This window comes from Zonotrichia leucophrys, chromosome 27 (assembly GCF_028769735.1).
Source record: "Zonotrichia leucophrys gambelii isolate GWCS_2022_RI chromosome 27, RI_Zleu_2.0, whole genome shotgun sequence".
Classification (NCBI taxonomy): Eukaryota; Metazoa; Chordata; class Aves; order Passeriformes; family Passerellidae; genus Zonotrichia; species Zonotrichia leucophrys.
The window spans coordinates 2,013,850-2,029,679 of record NC_088196.1 but is presented as its reverse complement, the minus strand read 5'-3'; the positions used below and the strand labels follow the sequence as shown (position 1 = coordinate 2,029,679).

The following is a 15,830-nucleotide window of genomic DNA, read 5'->3' as shown; positions in this document are numbered from 1 at the left end:
TAACATAGTTTCTCATGATTCTTTCAACAAAAATTATATCTAATCACATCTAACAATTATATCATTTATCATAAATCATTTATCATATATCATTTATCAATTCTTTAAACAATAATTATATCTAATCCCATCTAACAATTATATCATTTATCATATACTGGTTACACAGGTGCAGTCTCACATGATCTAGCAAATACAGGATCATGTGAAAAATGCATTTTCATTTTTACATGTATTTTTTACAAAAATACAAATACATTTCCCAGGGCCTACTAAGCCTAACTTTCTTTATAGCACCCTGAATTTTCTGTGATTTTAAAATCTTTTACTATCAGCTCCAGCTGGGTCCTTTCCCCCGTGAGCCCGGCTGGGCCTGCAGCTCCAGGTGCTGCTCTGGTGGTTTTGCAGGGAAGAACAAATTGTAATTCCCAATGCAATGAACACACTCCTCATCCATCAGGTGCATTTTGGCGGATGAGTCAGGCTGAGGAGAGCAAAAATCCAGGGAGTGCAGCCAGTCAGGGCCTTCCTTCCCCCTTACCCATCCCCAACCAGTTCCAAGAGTGGGATCAAGTCCTGCATCATTTCTGAACCCATGTCACTTAACAAATGCTTTTGGGAGCTGCGTTTTGAGTCCTCTGGGTTTGCTGCCAACCACAATTTCCTGGCCACAGTGTGTGGGCCAGTGGCTACGTGCTCTGGGCTTCCTTCCTTCCAGCCGCTGCTCTGTGGAATGGCCACGGAGGGGACAAACAGGAGCAGGGAAGTGATTAAGAGGAAACAAAGTGGATGTGGGTGCCAGGCTGGAGGGTTCTGAGAGCAGGAATGAACTACAAACAGCCTCAGATCGATCATCTGCTATTGCTCCGGCAAATAAATGGAGCTGGGGTAGGCTCGGAGGCGAAGCACGGCGCTAGGAGGAATGGAAAAGGACAGAACAGGAATAAATTGGGGCTGAGAGGAAAGGCAGGGCATGCTGATGTAAGGCACACCCAGTAAAGAAGAGGTTAAGGGCTGAAGAAATTAAGAAACTGAGGAAAAAAACATTCTAAACCTTCCACCCGAATTTGGCAAAGTGAGCTCTGTCTGGGGATTTTCTTTCCTTCATCACAGCCGGAATTTACCACTCCAAAACCTCCCCCTCGCAGGGATGCGTCGAGTTTGAACTCTAAATTTGAAACATAAAGGTGTTAAATTGGACAGAACTGACAGAAAACGTGAGTGCTGATTTGATTGCGGGTAAAGCCGAGCTTGCTGCCCCTCTCCCATCCCCGGCGCTGCCAGCAGATGGTACTGCGCCCCCGAGGATGGCCGCCTGCTCCGACAGGGATGCTCCGGAGCCGGGCAAGGGGGTTTGCTGCTCTTCCCGAGCCTCCCGACTCACCCCACCGCCCCTTTCCGAGCCCTGGAGTGTTGTGTTCGGTAATTGTATTGGCGGGGAACACCCAAAGAGGGGAGGGAATGATGTATCTGACTCCAATAAATTACTTTATTATACTATATTGTTCTATACTATATCACTATACTATATTACACTATTATTATATTACATTTTATTATACTTAATTACACTACATTACACTATATTATTACTATATTACACTATATTGTACTATATTACACTATATTACCACTATATTACACTATATTCTCTCCCCTGCAACGAGGGGAGGGAATGATGCATCTGACTCCATCTTATGAGAAGGCTAATTAACTACTTTATTATACTATATTACACTATATTATACTATATTATACTATATTACATTATATTTACTATATTACACAATATTATACTATAATACACTGTGTTACACTGTATTATTGCTATATTACACTATATTATCACTATACTATACTATATTACACTATATTCCCTCCACCCAACGAGGAGAGAGGAATGATGCATCTGACTACATCTTATCAGAAGGCAAATTAATTGCTTTATTATACTATATTATTCCATAATATATTACTATACTATACTGCACTATAACTATATTACACTATATCATTACAAAATTACACTATATTTACTATATTACACTATATTACACTCTATTACACTATTACTATATTACACTATATTATTACTGTATTATACTATATTACACTATATTATTACTATATTACACTATACTCCCTCCCCATGACGAGGGGAAGGAATGATGCATCTGACTCCATCTTATTAGAAGGCTAATTATTTACTTTATTACACTATATTATACTATATGACACCATATTTCACTATATTACACCATATTATACTATATTACACTATATTATACTATATCATACTATATTATTGCTATATTATTATATATTGTACTGTATTACACTATATTATTACTATGTTACCCTATATTATGCTACATTACACTATATTACACTATTTTATACTATATTACACTATATTATTACTATTACTGTGTCGAGGCTGTGAGCAGTCACAAGATTTTATTATCATTCTTCCTTTCTAGCATTCTGATGTCTCCTTTCTCTTTCTTTAGTATAGTTTTAGTATATAATTTTCTTTTAATATAATATATAATATATATTTTATTTTTATCTTATTTTTATTATTATATATATTATATTTTAATATTATAAGATAATAAAACAGCCTTCTGAAACATGGAGTCAAGATTCTCATCTCTTCCCTCATCCTGGGGACCCTCAAATACCACCACACCTGTGCAGTGACAACAATGGCTTCTTCCTTATTACAAGGTGTTTTTTAAGTTTTACGCCCCTAACAAAACGCGATGTCAAGTCATTGTTATATCAAAACTAATAATCAAAACTGATTGTGTTCACTGGACAGAGCAATAGCTCATTGTATTTTATTGGTGCAAAGCAATTAATGTCAATAATTAATTAGCATGAGTTTACAACAAATTATTAAGGCATGTATGCTGCTCACTAAGGTAAATATCTTCTAACTGCAAATATCCCTTATGTGTCTATGTTGTTTCCATGCTACTGGTCTTGCTTTCTTCCTTGCTATGGATAAATTTGTATTTTATCAATTTCTTCTTCTGCTAACTCAGTTGTTTGTCCTACAGATTGTCCACAGGCTCGTCCTTCAGGTGCGGTTCTTCCAGACTGATTGTCCTCCTGCATCCTCAGAGCTGGGACACCCCAGTTCCCCAGGAACCCCCAGCCTTGGGGAAGGTGTTTTTGGGGATAGACCCTGTGCCTGTGCTCTGCTGGACAGCTCAGCTTTGTCTGTGCTGGGGCCAGGGGACAATCAGTGACCCAGAGCTCCAACCCACACCACAAATGGACCCAGAGCAGCTCTGGCTGCCCCTGCATCCCTGGAATGTCCAAGGCCAGGTTGGACAGGGCCACCTGGCCTCATGGCAGGTGTCCCATGGCATGGGATGCTCTGTAGGGTCCCTTCCCACCCCAAGCCCTGTGACTCTGTGGTGTCACAGCCCACTGGGTGGCACTTGTGTCCCACTGTCCCCAGCTCTCCTGGAAATGTCCCCATCCAGCCAAGCTTTTTCCCCAGGACAGGGAGCTCATCTGCTCTGCAGCTCAGCACCACCCTCACTGCCTTTTGGGAGAGCCTTCCTGCCAAATTAAGATGGTCTTGGAGAAACTCAAGTGATTGAGGGTCAGCAATGGTTGCAAAAGGGTGAGCAGGACACAAGATGTGCCATTTCTGAATCCCAAACTCACACTGTAATCACAGAGACAGGGATGCTGCTCCAACACACAGAAACTCTCCCTCCTGAACATATTTTCCACCAAAAATGTGGTAATGAAACAAATGGAGCTGTAAATAAAGGTGGTACTGGGGTAAATTGAGATTTTCCCCTTAATAAAAGTTATTTTTACAGCTGGGATTCACCACTTAGCTCCACAAACAGGACACCAGGGTAGCTGAGGGGGTAACCCCAGGGGAGAACCTGTGGCTGTGGTGACACAGGGACAGAAAAGCCAGAGCAGGGACCAAGGAGAGCCTGTAGGAGCCCTCACCTGAGGAACCCTCACCTGAGGAGCTCCCACCACTCTCTCTGCATTGGGGACACTGTGAGATGGGGCACAGAGAGAACCACACAGATGGGGGATGCTCCTGTTGACTTTTTTGCCTTGTTATGGAGCAGAAGTGGATTTACAGGCACCAAAAGTGAAGCTCTGGTACCTTTTTAGCTGCATGAAATTCCAGCTTCTCCTGCAGCAAGTCCTCCAAGGGTAGCACACTTGTCAAGCTCTGTGATGGAAAAGATGATGCTGAGACACGGAGGGGTGCAAGTTCCTTTTATTTTTGTCTTTATTTTATTTATATTTATTTTGAAGACAGCAGGAAAAGCCGTGCAGAAGTGCCAAGAACAGAGCCTGAAAATTATCAGCTGCTCTACAAAGCAGGAGCTGGGGAGGAAGGAGCAGTTTGGGTGGGAGCAGGGTGGGATGCAGGACGGTGTGTCCAGAGAACACAGTGGGAACAGGAGATCGATCTCCAATCTGTCAAAGGCAGCACAAACCTGCCTGCAAACATTTGTCCAGCTGAGTGTCAATTGATGCAGCTGCTCTTCATTTAAAGATATTAATTAACCTACCTTCTTTAAAGGTCAGATCTTCCTGAGCAGGGAGGTTCTCCACTGGGGTGGGGTGGCTGATGGGGGTCTAAGGTTGAAAGATTTAGCTGGGTGTGAATTCTATCACCATCTGTTAGAGGTGGGACAGTTCTGTTCATTGGGCAGTTTTATTTATCCCTTCCACAACCCATCCTCCCTCCAGGAGATCTCTTCTGTCCATGGCCAGTGAGAGTCCCTGCATGGCTGATCAAATTCCATCATCCCATGGGGAGATGCTCCACCCACGGAAGGAGCCAAGCATTCCTACCTGGATCCAATCTGAGGTTTCAAATATTTCTATCTGGATACAATCTGAGCTTTGGAACATTCCTATCTGGATACAATCTCAGGTTTCAAGCATTCCTACCTGGATACAATCTGAGGTTTGGGACACCCCAGCAGCCTTTGCCCGCTGCATTGCCAGAGGAGCAGCTTTCTGCTGCCCTGCATTGCCAGAGGGAGCCCAGGCCCATCTCCAGCAGCCCTGGAGCTGCAGAGGAAAACTCCCCCCTTGTGCAGGATCCCTGCTGCAGCAGAGCCACAGCTGGCACTGCAGGAGGGCTGAGCCCCCATGGATGGGGCTGGGACACCGCCCTGGCACACAGGGGGCAGGGCATGCTCTGACTCTGGCAGTGCTTTTTTTGTTTTGTTTTGGTTTTTATTATTGCATTTTTATTTTAAATTTTCCTAGTAAAGAACTGTTATTCTTATTCCCATATCTTTGCCTGAGAGCCCTTTAATTTCAAAATTATAATAATTCAGTGGGAAGGGGTTTACATTTTCCATTTCAGGGGAGGCTCCTGCCTTCTTTAGCAGACACCTGGCTTTCCAAACCAAGCCAGATTTTGGCTGTTGGGGAGCTGGGGCTGGTGTGAGGACAGACAGACAGACAGACAGACAGACAGTGTGAGCTGCTGGCCAGCCCTGAGCACAGCAACATTCCCCAGGAGCAGAGCAGGCAGGGGAGGAGGGCTGTGCTGGGGGAATAATGGGCTGCAAGAGGCAGAGATCTGCCCCCCAAGGCAAAGGATGCACAACTTGTCCTAGATTTCCCCCCCTCCCTTTTTTTTTTTTTTATTTTCAGAGATCTGAATGTATAATTGCAGGAGGGTTTTTATTACAATTACAAGAGAGAAAATGAGCTGAAGGCTCCTAACTGCAGAGGCCGGTCCCTGTGAGCAAAGGGCCACATGTCCCCTTTTATGGCCAGCCATAATTCCCTCCCTGGCTCAAAGGAGGCTGTGAAAAGAGCAGGACTGGTTCAAACTTCCTTGGGGTCTCCGTGGCAACCAGCCCTGCAGGAGCCTTTTCTTCCTTTCCCCTCTTTCCTCTTTTGTTGTTGTTGTTGTTGTGTCATTAAAACTTCCCGGATTGAATCCCCACCAGGCTGGGCAGGATCCAGAGCTCCTGCAGCCCTCAGACAGCTGCCCTGCACCAGCAGAGCTCAGCCCAGACCAGCAAAGCTCAGCCTGAACTCAGCCTCAACTCAGTAAAGCCCCAGCCCAGCGAAGCCCAATCCAAACTCAGCCCCAGCCCAGCAAACTCAGCCCAAATTCAGCCCAGCTCAGTAAAGCCCAGCCCAGCAAAGCCCAGTCCAAACTCATCCCCAGCCCAGCAAAGCCCAGCCCAGCTTCACACCAGGATATTTTTCTTGTCCCACTTTGTTCCTGCCTGGTATTTTGGCTTTTTGCAGTTGAGCCCATCCCAGAGGGATCAGACAGAAATGGGGACTCTGCTCCCTCCAGGCTGGGCCTCTGGGAGGGATGTGGGGTAGCCCAGCCCTGGCACCAGCCCTGGCACCTCCATTCAGCTCTGGCACTTCAATTCTGGGCAGCCCAGCCCTGGCACCTCCATTCTGGGGCAGCCCAGCCCTGGCACCTCCATTCAGCCCTGTCACTCTCATTTTGGGGCAGCCCAGCCCTGGCACCCCCATTCTAGAACAGCCCAGCCCGGGCACTTCCATTCAGCCCTGGAACTCCCATTTTGGGCCAGCCCAGCCCTGGCACCCCTGTTCTGCAGAGCCCCTCCTGCAGCAGGGGCTGAAGGGGCTCTTGGGGACCTGCAGAGCCCCTGCACTGGCACAGCATCTCCTTTTCCTCCACTCACACACATCACAAGGGCTCCACAATTTCCAGCTACGACATCGTGGAAAAAAAAAATCACAGCCTGTTGCAAAAAATAGCTGATTTCATTCTTTTCCCAGATTCCAGGATTCTGCTGGGCTGGAACATTGGGGATGGAGAGAAGGAAGGGCAGGAATGACTCTGCTGCTCTGCTCCCCATCCCTCCCCCTTCCCTGGGATGCATTCCTGCAGATGTCAAGGTAGACAGAGCTGCCTCCAACAAGCCCAGGACCTGGGGCATCGTTCCTTCATGTGCTCAGCTCGTCCAATTAATCAGATTTACTGCAGCCCTGAGAGGCAGCTCAGCCTCTCCCATGCATCCAGGCTGCCCAAAACACCAGGTGAAAACTTTTCTCCACTTCCAGCTTTGGGGGGACACCACAAATTTGCTCTTTTTGTGCAGTGGGGCTGCTCCAGGAGACCCCAGAGCTGTCACGCCCCTGGCACATCCTCACCCCAAACCCCTCACACACACCTTGGCAGCTGGGGCTCTGCACATCCCGCTCATTTCTCCCCTGGATCCGCAGCTACTGCTCCAAACTGGTGCAAAAATCACATGATTGTGCAAAAACCCTTCTGAGACCTCTCCCTTCTGAAACCTTCTCCTAAGTGGCTCAGGTGATGACCGAACAAAGCCCTAAATGGCATCTAGAAATAATTTTCCCACTAAAAGCTGATGGGAAAAGTGTCCTGGAGGACCAGACTTGATTTGCCTTTACTCCAATAGAGAGTGAGGATGATTTGGAGCAGGGATAGACTAGCAGGAGGTAAACAGAGAACATTTTAAAGTGCAACCCAAGCTCTGTCAGCCCAGAGCAGTGACCCCACATGATGCCAACACTATTCCAGTCAAACATAATAAAGTCCTTGTGTTTTTCCTCAAGTTTGAGATGGTTTCATTGCTCACTCTCTGTGCTCCACGTTGCCATAGTCACTAAAACCCATGAGTTAGGCCTTCATTAGGGTCGGGTTTTTGGGGTGTTTTTTGTTTTTTTGAACATCTCCTTGGGAAAATAGAGCAAAGATCTGAAATGTAATGGAGTTTGAAGGAATTGAAGTGGATGACATGGAAAAAAAGGTGTTTTTATTGACAATATGTAGCTGCTGAAGTGTCCTCAGAGCACTCAGCACTTCCACTTCCCTCATTTCCTGCGATCCACAGAGGATATTTGTGACCAGAAAGAACAACTGAACCCTGGGCAGCAAAATTTCTCCTTTTTCTGCCCAAAAGAAATGAAATCTGGGGTTCCAGTTGTGCTCCTCTGCTCAGAATTTATTCAGCCTGAGATTCACAGCTGCTCCTGGGAGGCAGCTCCTTCTGGGAGCAGCTAATGGGATCCACACAGAAAATGTGATTTTTCCCAAGTTTACAAGAAATCCAGGGGTAGATAAAGAACCTGAGCCAGCAAAATCATGTGAGGAGTTCCTGGGAAAGCTGAGAACACAACATGAGTTTCTTGATTTGGATCAGAGAACAGGTTCTACAGCAGGTTACAGTGCTGGTGTTTTAAAATGTAACATTTGCTTTGTAAAAAAATATATATTTTGGGGTTTTTTTTTTAAATCTAAATTTTTAACAAAAGTATATCTTTTGTTTTTCCTTTTTAAAGGGGAATAAAAAAACCAAAACAAGGTAAAAAAGACACAACAAATAAAAGAAAACACCTCAACAAAACAAAATAAAAACCAAAAAAACCCAAAAAAAACGACTAAACAAAATTAAAAAAAAAATTTAAACCAAACAAACAAACAAAAAACCAAACTAAAAATTAAAATTAAAAAACCCAAAACAAACAAACAAAAAAAAACACACAAAAAAGAAACCAACAAAAAAACCCCAAAACCAAAACAGAAATCCCAGAGCTTTCATCACAAGATTGGGATATATCAGGAAATTGTCTGAAATTAGTTTCTACCATCACTAGTACACAAAAATCATCCCAAGTGGAGGAATTCTACTTAGAATAGCTTGTAAATAAATGGAGTGAGGTAAAGGATATTTGCCAACAAAAATGAGAATAGGGAAGTTCAGAGGGAATGTTTTTGTTACCTCTCACAGGTTAGCAGCAAGCAGAGCCCTCAGGATTTCAGGAGTTGAAGATGGAAGGAGCCAGACAGTTCATCAGGCTTTGAGGAAGGATTTCCTCAGCTCTTCACAGATTTTCTATCATTATTAACTTTAGGACTGATGAGTACCAATGTCCCATTTCACCTCCACTTTAGACTCTAAAATTGAGATCTTCAAACCAACAAACCCAGCTTGTTTTAGGACTTGCTAACTCTTAAAAGACCATTGCCCAAGAGATCCACCTCCAGCTCTGCTCCTGGCCATGCCCAGACCTGAAATTCAACCTCAGCACCCACCTGTGCCACCCTTCACTGTGACCTGACCCCTCTCACTGCACCACAGGCTTTTACATCCCCTGCCATCCCCAAAACTCTGAGCCAGGGGTCCAAACCCCCTCTGAGGGCTCATCCATCTCTGTCAGGTGTGAGTTGTCCTCTCCACATCACCCTGAGCCTCCACCAGGAGGGCTCTGAGCTCCTGGAGCTCCTCAGGGGTTCCTCAGGTTGAAATCCACGCCGAGCACAAATCCAGGAGTCTCCATGGTCCCATCACCTTCCCCAGGCACTTGGTGTCTTCCTGCTGGTAGGTTCAGATGGATTATATAATATACAACATACAGTATACTGTATATTGTATATTATATAATATACAATATACAACATACAATATACTGTATATTGTATATTATATAATATACAATATACAACATACAATATACTGTATATTGTATATTGTATATTGTACATTGTATATTGTATATTATATATATAATGTTATGTATATATACAAATATATTTATGAAAACTATTTTATATATAATATACAACACGTATGTATAATATTATACAATATATAATGTGACGTATATATAATATATATGTATATAACTATGGATATATATAAAAATATATAATATATAATATGTATATATATTTTTTATATATATATATATATATACAAATATATACATATTAAAACTATTCTTTGAATAAATATTCATATATATATGGGAATACATAAATATTCCCATTTATATAAATATATAAATCCATGCCAAGCACAAATCCAGGAGTCTCCATGGCACTTGGTGTCTTCCTGCTGGTGGGTTCAGATGGAGAAAGGAGGAAAAGCTAAAAGAAGGCAAAGTTGCACAGTTAAAGCCCAGGGGGAAGGAGAGGCACGTTTCCAATAGGATCACAATGCTCCTTTGCTGGAATAAACCAAAATTCCCCTCCAGCAGTGCCACAATGTCCCCACGACACACAAGCACCTCTGTGCTGACATTGTAAAGGCAGCAGGACTTTTCTTGAGCAGCCAAACCTCTGACTTCCTCAATTCCTTTCATTTCTAGGCATATTGAAACTGGGCTCTGAGAGTCAATATTGCCAAACTAGACAGAGTGATGTGATTGAAAAGACCCTCAGTTAATAAAACTGTCACTCAGCAGCACAAGGAGGTATCTATGAGGGAAATTTTGAAATTGTACTCTTTTTGGGCAACTGTCATTTGCTCTTAGAAATTACATTTAAAATTAATGTTTGCTGTGGAACTTATAAATATTTGTTCAGGCTAGCATGAAATATGCCCGGGATAATTTTAGCGTGCACGCATCAGATTTTCATTTCACATCAGAGGAGACTTAAAGTGAGTCTGTTCCCTTCACTGCCAATGGAGTCTTCATCCCTGGGAGACAGATCCTCCTCCTCCCTGGGGAGCCCTGCCTGCTGCCTCAAGGCTTGGGGGATCAAGGCTGACACAGCTGAGAGCTGGCATTGTTTTCCTCCTCGTTTCACTGGGAGAAACTGGGAGAAACTGGGAGAAACTGGGAGCCAAGAGTCTCCTGGAGTCAGATCAGGGACAAGCAGGACCTTCTGTTCCCAGGATCTCCAGCCCAAAGCAATTACAGAATTAAATATTCCAGGTCATTTAAACTCATTTAAATCCCAAACGCAACCTCATCACCAAAGATGGGGCAACACAAACTCCTTGTGATGCTGGGACAGATGTTCAGAGAGCAGTGGGATGGAGAAGTGGAAGGATTTGGAGGGATGAGCATCTCCACAGAGTTCCTCAGAGCCATTCCCATGAATTCAGGGTGCTTGGGATCAGCCCTTCACACCTTTGAGGGCCTGCCCATGGCCACATCAGTGTGTGGGAGTTTTGTGTCTCTGCTCTGGTTGTAGGAGATCCCTGACCCACCACAGCAGCAAACAAACCTCTGAATTTGGGGCTGGGGTCACTTTCCTTCCTGGTTCCTGCAGAGGAAACACTTGGTAGCTCATTATTGGTTTGGTTTATAAGTACCCAGAAATGGATAAGGAGCATTTTGTGTTCCCCAGTGTCTGATGGACAGGAACGTCTCCGCCACCACGGAATCACTGAAGTTGGAAAAAACCTTAAAAATCATCAAATTTCAGTCATTAACCCAGCATCTCCAGGTCCATCCAGACCTTGATGATGGTCTCCAACCAACAACAACTCAATTCTGATTTCCCCAACTGGATTTCTGCAGTATCTGAGGTTTTTCTCCTCTCCAGCCACCTGCAGTATCAGCTGAGACATCTCACTTCATTCTCTCCACTTGCTGCCTCTCTAGCAGTGACATTTAATGACAAAAATTCTGTCCCTTGGCACCTTTAATCCTTATTCTGATTGTGCAGCTCCAAAACATCCACCAGCACAAACCTGGGCAGCATTTCCAGTTCTGCTTTTGCCAGAGCAGCTCACAGACACTCCAGTGCATTTCACACAGCCCAGGGCTTGGTTTAGGCAGTAAGAGAAGAGTTTCTGGGATCATTCCCTGGCCCTAAAAAAAATCCCTTAACATTCAGAACATGTGAGTCAAATCTTATGGGTCTATTTGGCATATTTCCTGCCCCACACTAACCCCAAAATGTGACTAAAATCTCTTTAGGGCTGGGTAAATTGGCTGGGTCAGCTCCACACCAGGGTCCATCTTCATGTTTAAAAACATGGGCAGTAAATGTCAAGATGTGGGGAAGATTTCCAGCTAGTGTTAAATTTACAGCTTAAATCCACGTGTCCCCAAATGTCATTGGACAATTGCTGCTTTCTTAGACCCAGCTCAATAAAACCCGTCTGGGTTCCAGGAAGATTTGCCAGGACAGACTACACCCAAAAGAACAAGAATATTTGGGATTCAAAGGCCCCCGAAAGAACAAAAATATTTGGGATTCAAAAGCACCCAAAAGAACAAGAATATTTAATATCTATGGTGGGTCACAGTCAGCTGGAAAGGCCATAGGAGAAATTTGGCCTCAAAGTCCCTGCAGCAGGAGCAGGGAGGGATGGAGAGGGAAAATATGAGCGGGTTGTGTCCTCCCTTGGGTGTGCCATGGCCAGGACAGCACCCACCCTTTCTGAGAGCAGCAGTGCCCAAACTCAGCACCCAAACACCAAAATCAGGCAGAACTGGCAATCCAGAATGGCAGGAGCAAGGGGCAGGTGCATCACAGGGTCATGGAATGGTTTGGGTTGGAAGGAACCTTAAAGATCATCTCATTCCACCCCTGCCATGTCCCAGGGTGCTCCAACCTGGCCCTGGGCACTGCCAGGGATCCAGCCACAGCTTCCCTGTGCCAGTGTGTGATTAAACACAACAAGGAATTTGTTTTTGCCCAAAGCCTTAAGATCCGTAGGAGGTCTGGAGCTCTCAAAACCATTCCCAAGACAGGACCTTGAATCTCCATTGCTGCCACAGCTCTGAAACAAACTGATTTGTTGGCTGCTCCTGAAGCACCTGAACTCGAGCTGGTCCCACCCCAGGGCAGCAACAGAGCTGTGGTTGCTGAGATGCTTTAGGGGAAAAAGCAACTTGTTTGGCTGCTCCCATTTCTTTGTCCCATTCTGTCGAGTCATCTCCTCTGGCTGCACAATAGCTCCTGTTCAAACAGGCTCTCTACTCTGTAACAAGGATTTTTAAAGTAAAATCTTTGTTGGGTCTGTTTGCAAATCATGAAACTGATTAGGTTTTTTTTTTTAGGGTTATATGTGTGGGGTTTTGATAATATTTTCATCTCCCTGCATCCAGAGATGCACTTCACAAGCAATCTATCCTTGGGACATGTCCCCATCTGCCTGCTCCCCTCTCACCATGACATGGCATTTTTTTCTCAATAGAAATCCAGGCTGCCCCTGCTCCCCCCTCCATCCATCACCCCCACATGCTGAAAACCTGGAAACTGCAGGCTTAATTTCAACTTTATCACCAGTTTTGCCCACATTACCACAAGCAGAGGGGTTTTCTGCCCCTCTGTGCCCCCATCCCTGTCCATCTTGTTGTGTTTGCCCAATTATTCCATTAAAAAAACACCCAAACAATATTTGAGATAGCAGCAATTTTAATTAAATAGTTTAGAAAATATATATTGGCAATATAATTTGATCCGTACCCTGCGGTTATCTTTTGCTTATGCGTTATTATTGGAACCAAATTATCCCTTGTTTTTAATCAAATTATTTTGTCAATACATATTTTCTAAACTGTTCAATTAAAATTGCTGCTACCTCAAATATTGTTTGGTTTTTTATGATGGGATAATTGGGCACACATAACAATCTGAAGAACAAGTTCTGTCTCACTCCCTGTGTGAGATTAAGCCACCCCTCACCACAGCCACCCTTCATCCTTACCTTGAATTCCTGGAATTCAGGGGCAGCACATCCTGAGCTCCAAGTGAAAAAATTTAAAAAAAAAATTTAAAAAAAATTAAAAATTGAAAATCCTCGCCCCAAATGGCAGTGCCCCAGTGGAGTGTGGTGCACAGAGGGTTTGTCCGTGGCAGCCAGGCTCGGAACAAAGTTGTGGGGTGGAGGGGGAGGAGAGGGTGATTGACAGCCCTGGGCTGAGCCTCATCCCTCACCTTGGGCCATGCGGTCTGATTGGCCGCCTGCTGACATCCCCGAGCCCTGCACTTTTTAATAGAACGCTTTTGGATGATCTACAGGGGGAAAGGCTTGGAGAGGTGTGTTTCTGACAAGCCAGGAAAAGTCACCCGAGCCACCAGGGACTTGGCTTCACTCTTTTTTACCCCCCCTCCTTTTTTTTTTTTTTTTTTTTTTCCTTGGGAGGAGGGGGATTTCTTCATTTTGGCACTTCATGTTTTTCTGAAAACTTCGCGGCGATTTTTTCCCCCTTGCACCAGCCTGGACTGATGGATTACCACCTGCTTGGACTAATTCTGTCTTTTCTCTTCAATGGCACAAAGGTCTTAGCCGGTTACCCAATTTGGTGGTAAGATTCCTTCCTCCCCTCGCCCTTCCTCTCCCTATGATTGATTAATGAATTCATTAATTATTAGCCATGGGAGCTGTGTGTTCCCTTCCTTTTCACCCCTCGCCCTGCGGAGCTGCATGCTGGAGTCGAAGCGTAATTTCTTCAGATTTGACCTGTAATTAATGAAATCTGTGGAAAAGTTTGGGGGTTATTTTGAAAGGGCCATGCCTGGGTTTCCCTTTGCACAAATGGAGGCTTCCCTACCACTCTTTAATTTCTCCATTTTCGGCACTGTGGCGATGGGCTCTTGGTTCAGATGTGAAAGGATGCGATTTTATTTCCTTGTGCAATGGGAATTTTGTCTCTCCCATCACTCTGCCACAGGGATTTTCTTCCTTTCCATGAAACTGCAATTAATCCTTAAAAAAAAATAATTTAATTCTATTTTCTGTTTGGTTGCTGCGTTTTTTTGGACTTCTTTCCCTTCTTTTGTTGTATTCTGTCATGTGAATTTAGTCCGGTGAATAACGCAAATGGCACCTGAGAAAACATTCATTAGGAAAATTGCTCAAAGGTGGATTTTGTTCATTTTAATTATGGAAATGTCGCTAATTTCCTTGAACAGAGAAAAATAGATTTTAAAAGAATTGGTTGTATGTTGTAATGAGGCTGGTAAGTAACCTGAGTTACTTATTTTAAAAATAAATCCAACTCTATATAAATGAATACAGTGACAAAATGCAATTGGAAGCCCTTTAGAACAAGAAATATAGAATTAAACATTCCAGGTCATTTAAATCCAGCAGCCAGCGAGTTGCATAACAAAATAATTCAATTTATTTCTGTCTTTATGGAGGATTTCTTGCTGGAATATCTCTTGTTAAGTTTCTGTGTGTGCCAGGTAGGGGCTGTGAGCCTGATGATCCGTAGGGAAAAGAGGGAGATGGTGGAATTTGGTGCTGCTGAGATTCTTGGGTTATTTTCGCCTTTCCAGAAAAGTCTCTCTTCTTTATTCCTGAATTAGATCCTTTCGGTGCCAACATGGAGATGGCAAGAAGTAGGTGGGAGTGAACTTGGGAATGGACTGCCATATCTGGGAATATTTAGAATTCAGGACGGGAAAATACGAATTTTTAAATTTTTTTTTAATAATCCATTTATTAGCGTGGACTTTGGGATGAGAATTTGCCTTTCCAGAGGAGAAAGACAGAGAGCACAATGAGAAGTCCCCGCTCAGGAAGCGTTTCAAAGCTCCGCAGGTTCATGAAATGGCTAAATCACAGCAGGTTTTCCTGGAGAATTAAATGATTTCCTCGCCCTGAGCGTGGCTGCCCAACTTCAGGCCCTCAGCCCTGGCCAGGGGAGGCTCCTGAAACACAGAGAGCAGCACTTTGATTCCTTCCATCCCTTTTCTGCCCCACCTGGGCACCGCTGGGCACAGGTTGGGATGCCAGGGCTGGAGCAGGGACACCTCACCATGGCATCAGCTCATCCCACTGAGCTGCCTCAGCCTTTGATATAAACCAGGATTCAATGCCCAAATCAAGGAGGGTTTCAAGTCTCAGAGCGTTTCAAGTCTCTTTTCTCTTCCCCGTGAAAATGTCTCGTTTTCCCCCCGTGAAGCAAAAATATCCCCCGTGAGCAAAATGTCTCCTGTGCCCGTTTTCAGGAGCAAATGCTGCTGCACACAGGTGTGTACCCCACCATCCCCTCCTCCCAAACCCCTCTGAGCTCACCCCAAAGGAACAATACAGAGGATGTAGGGCACGGACAGCAGGGGCATGGCAAGCAGCATCCCTGGGAGACGAGGGAGTCGAGCA

General features: G+C 44.4%; 1 protein-coding gene across 1 annotated transcript in view; it reads left to right on the top strand.

Annotated features, from left to right (window-relative positions):
• Nucleotides 1–13,885: 13,885 nt before the first annotated feature.
• Nucleotides 13,886–15,830, top strand: part of WNT3 (Wnt family member 3) — a 29,031-nt gene continuing 27,086 nt past the window's right edge. The window contains exon 1 of the mRNA XM_064733841.1: nucleotides 13,886–14,028. Within this exon, the coding sequence (XP_064589911.1) occupies nucleotides 13,949–14,028 (80 nt within the window). The 5' untranslated portion in view covers nucleotides 13,886–13,948. The remainder of the gene's footprint in view (nucleotides 14,029–15,830) is intronic.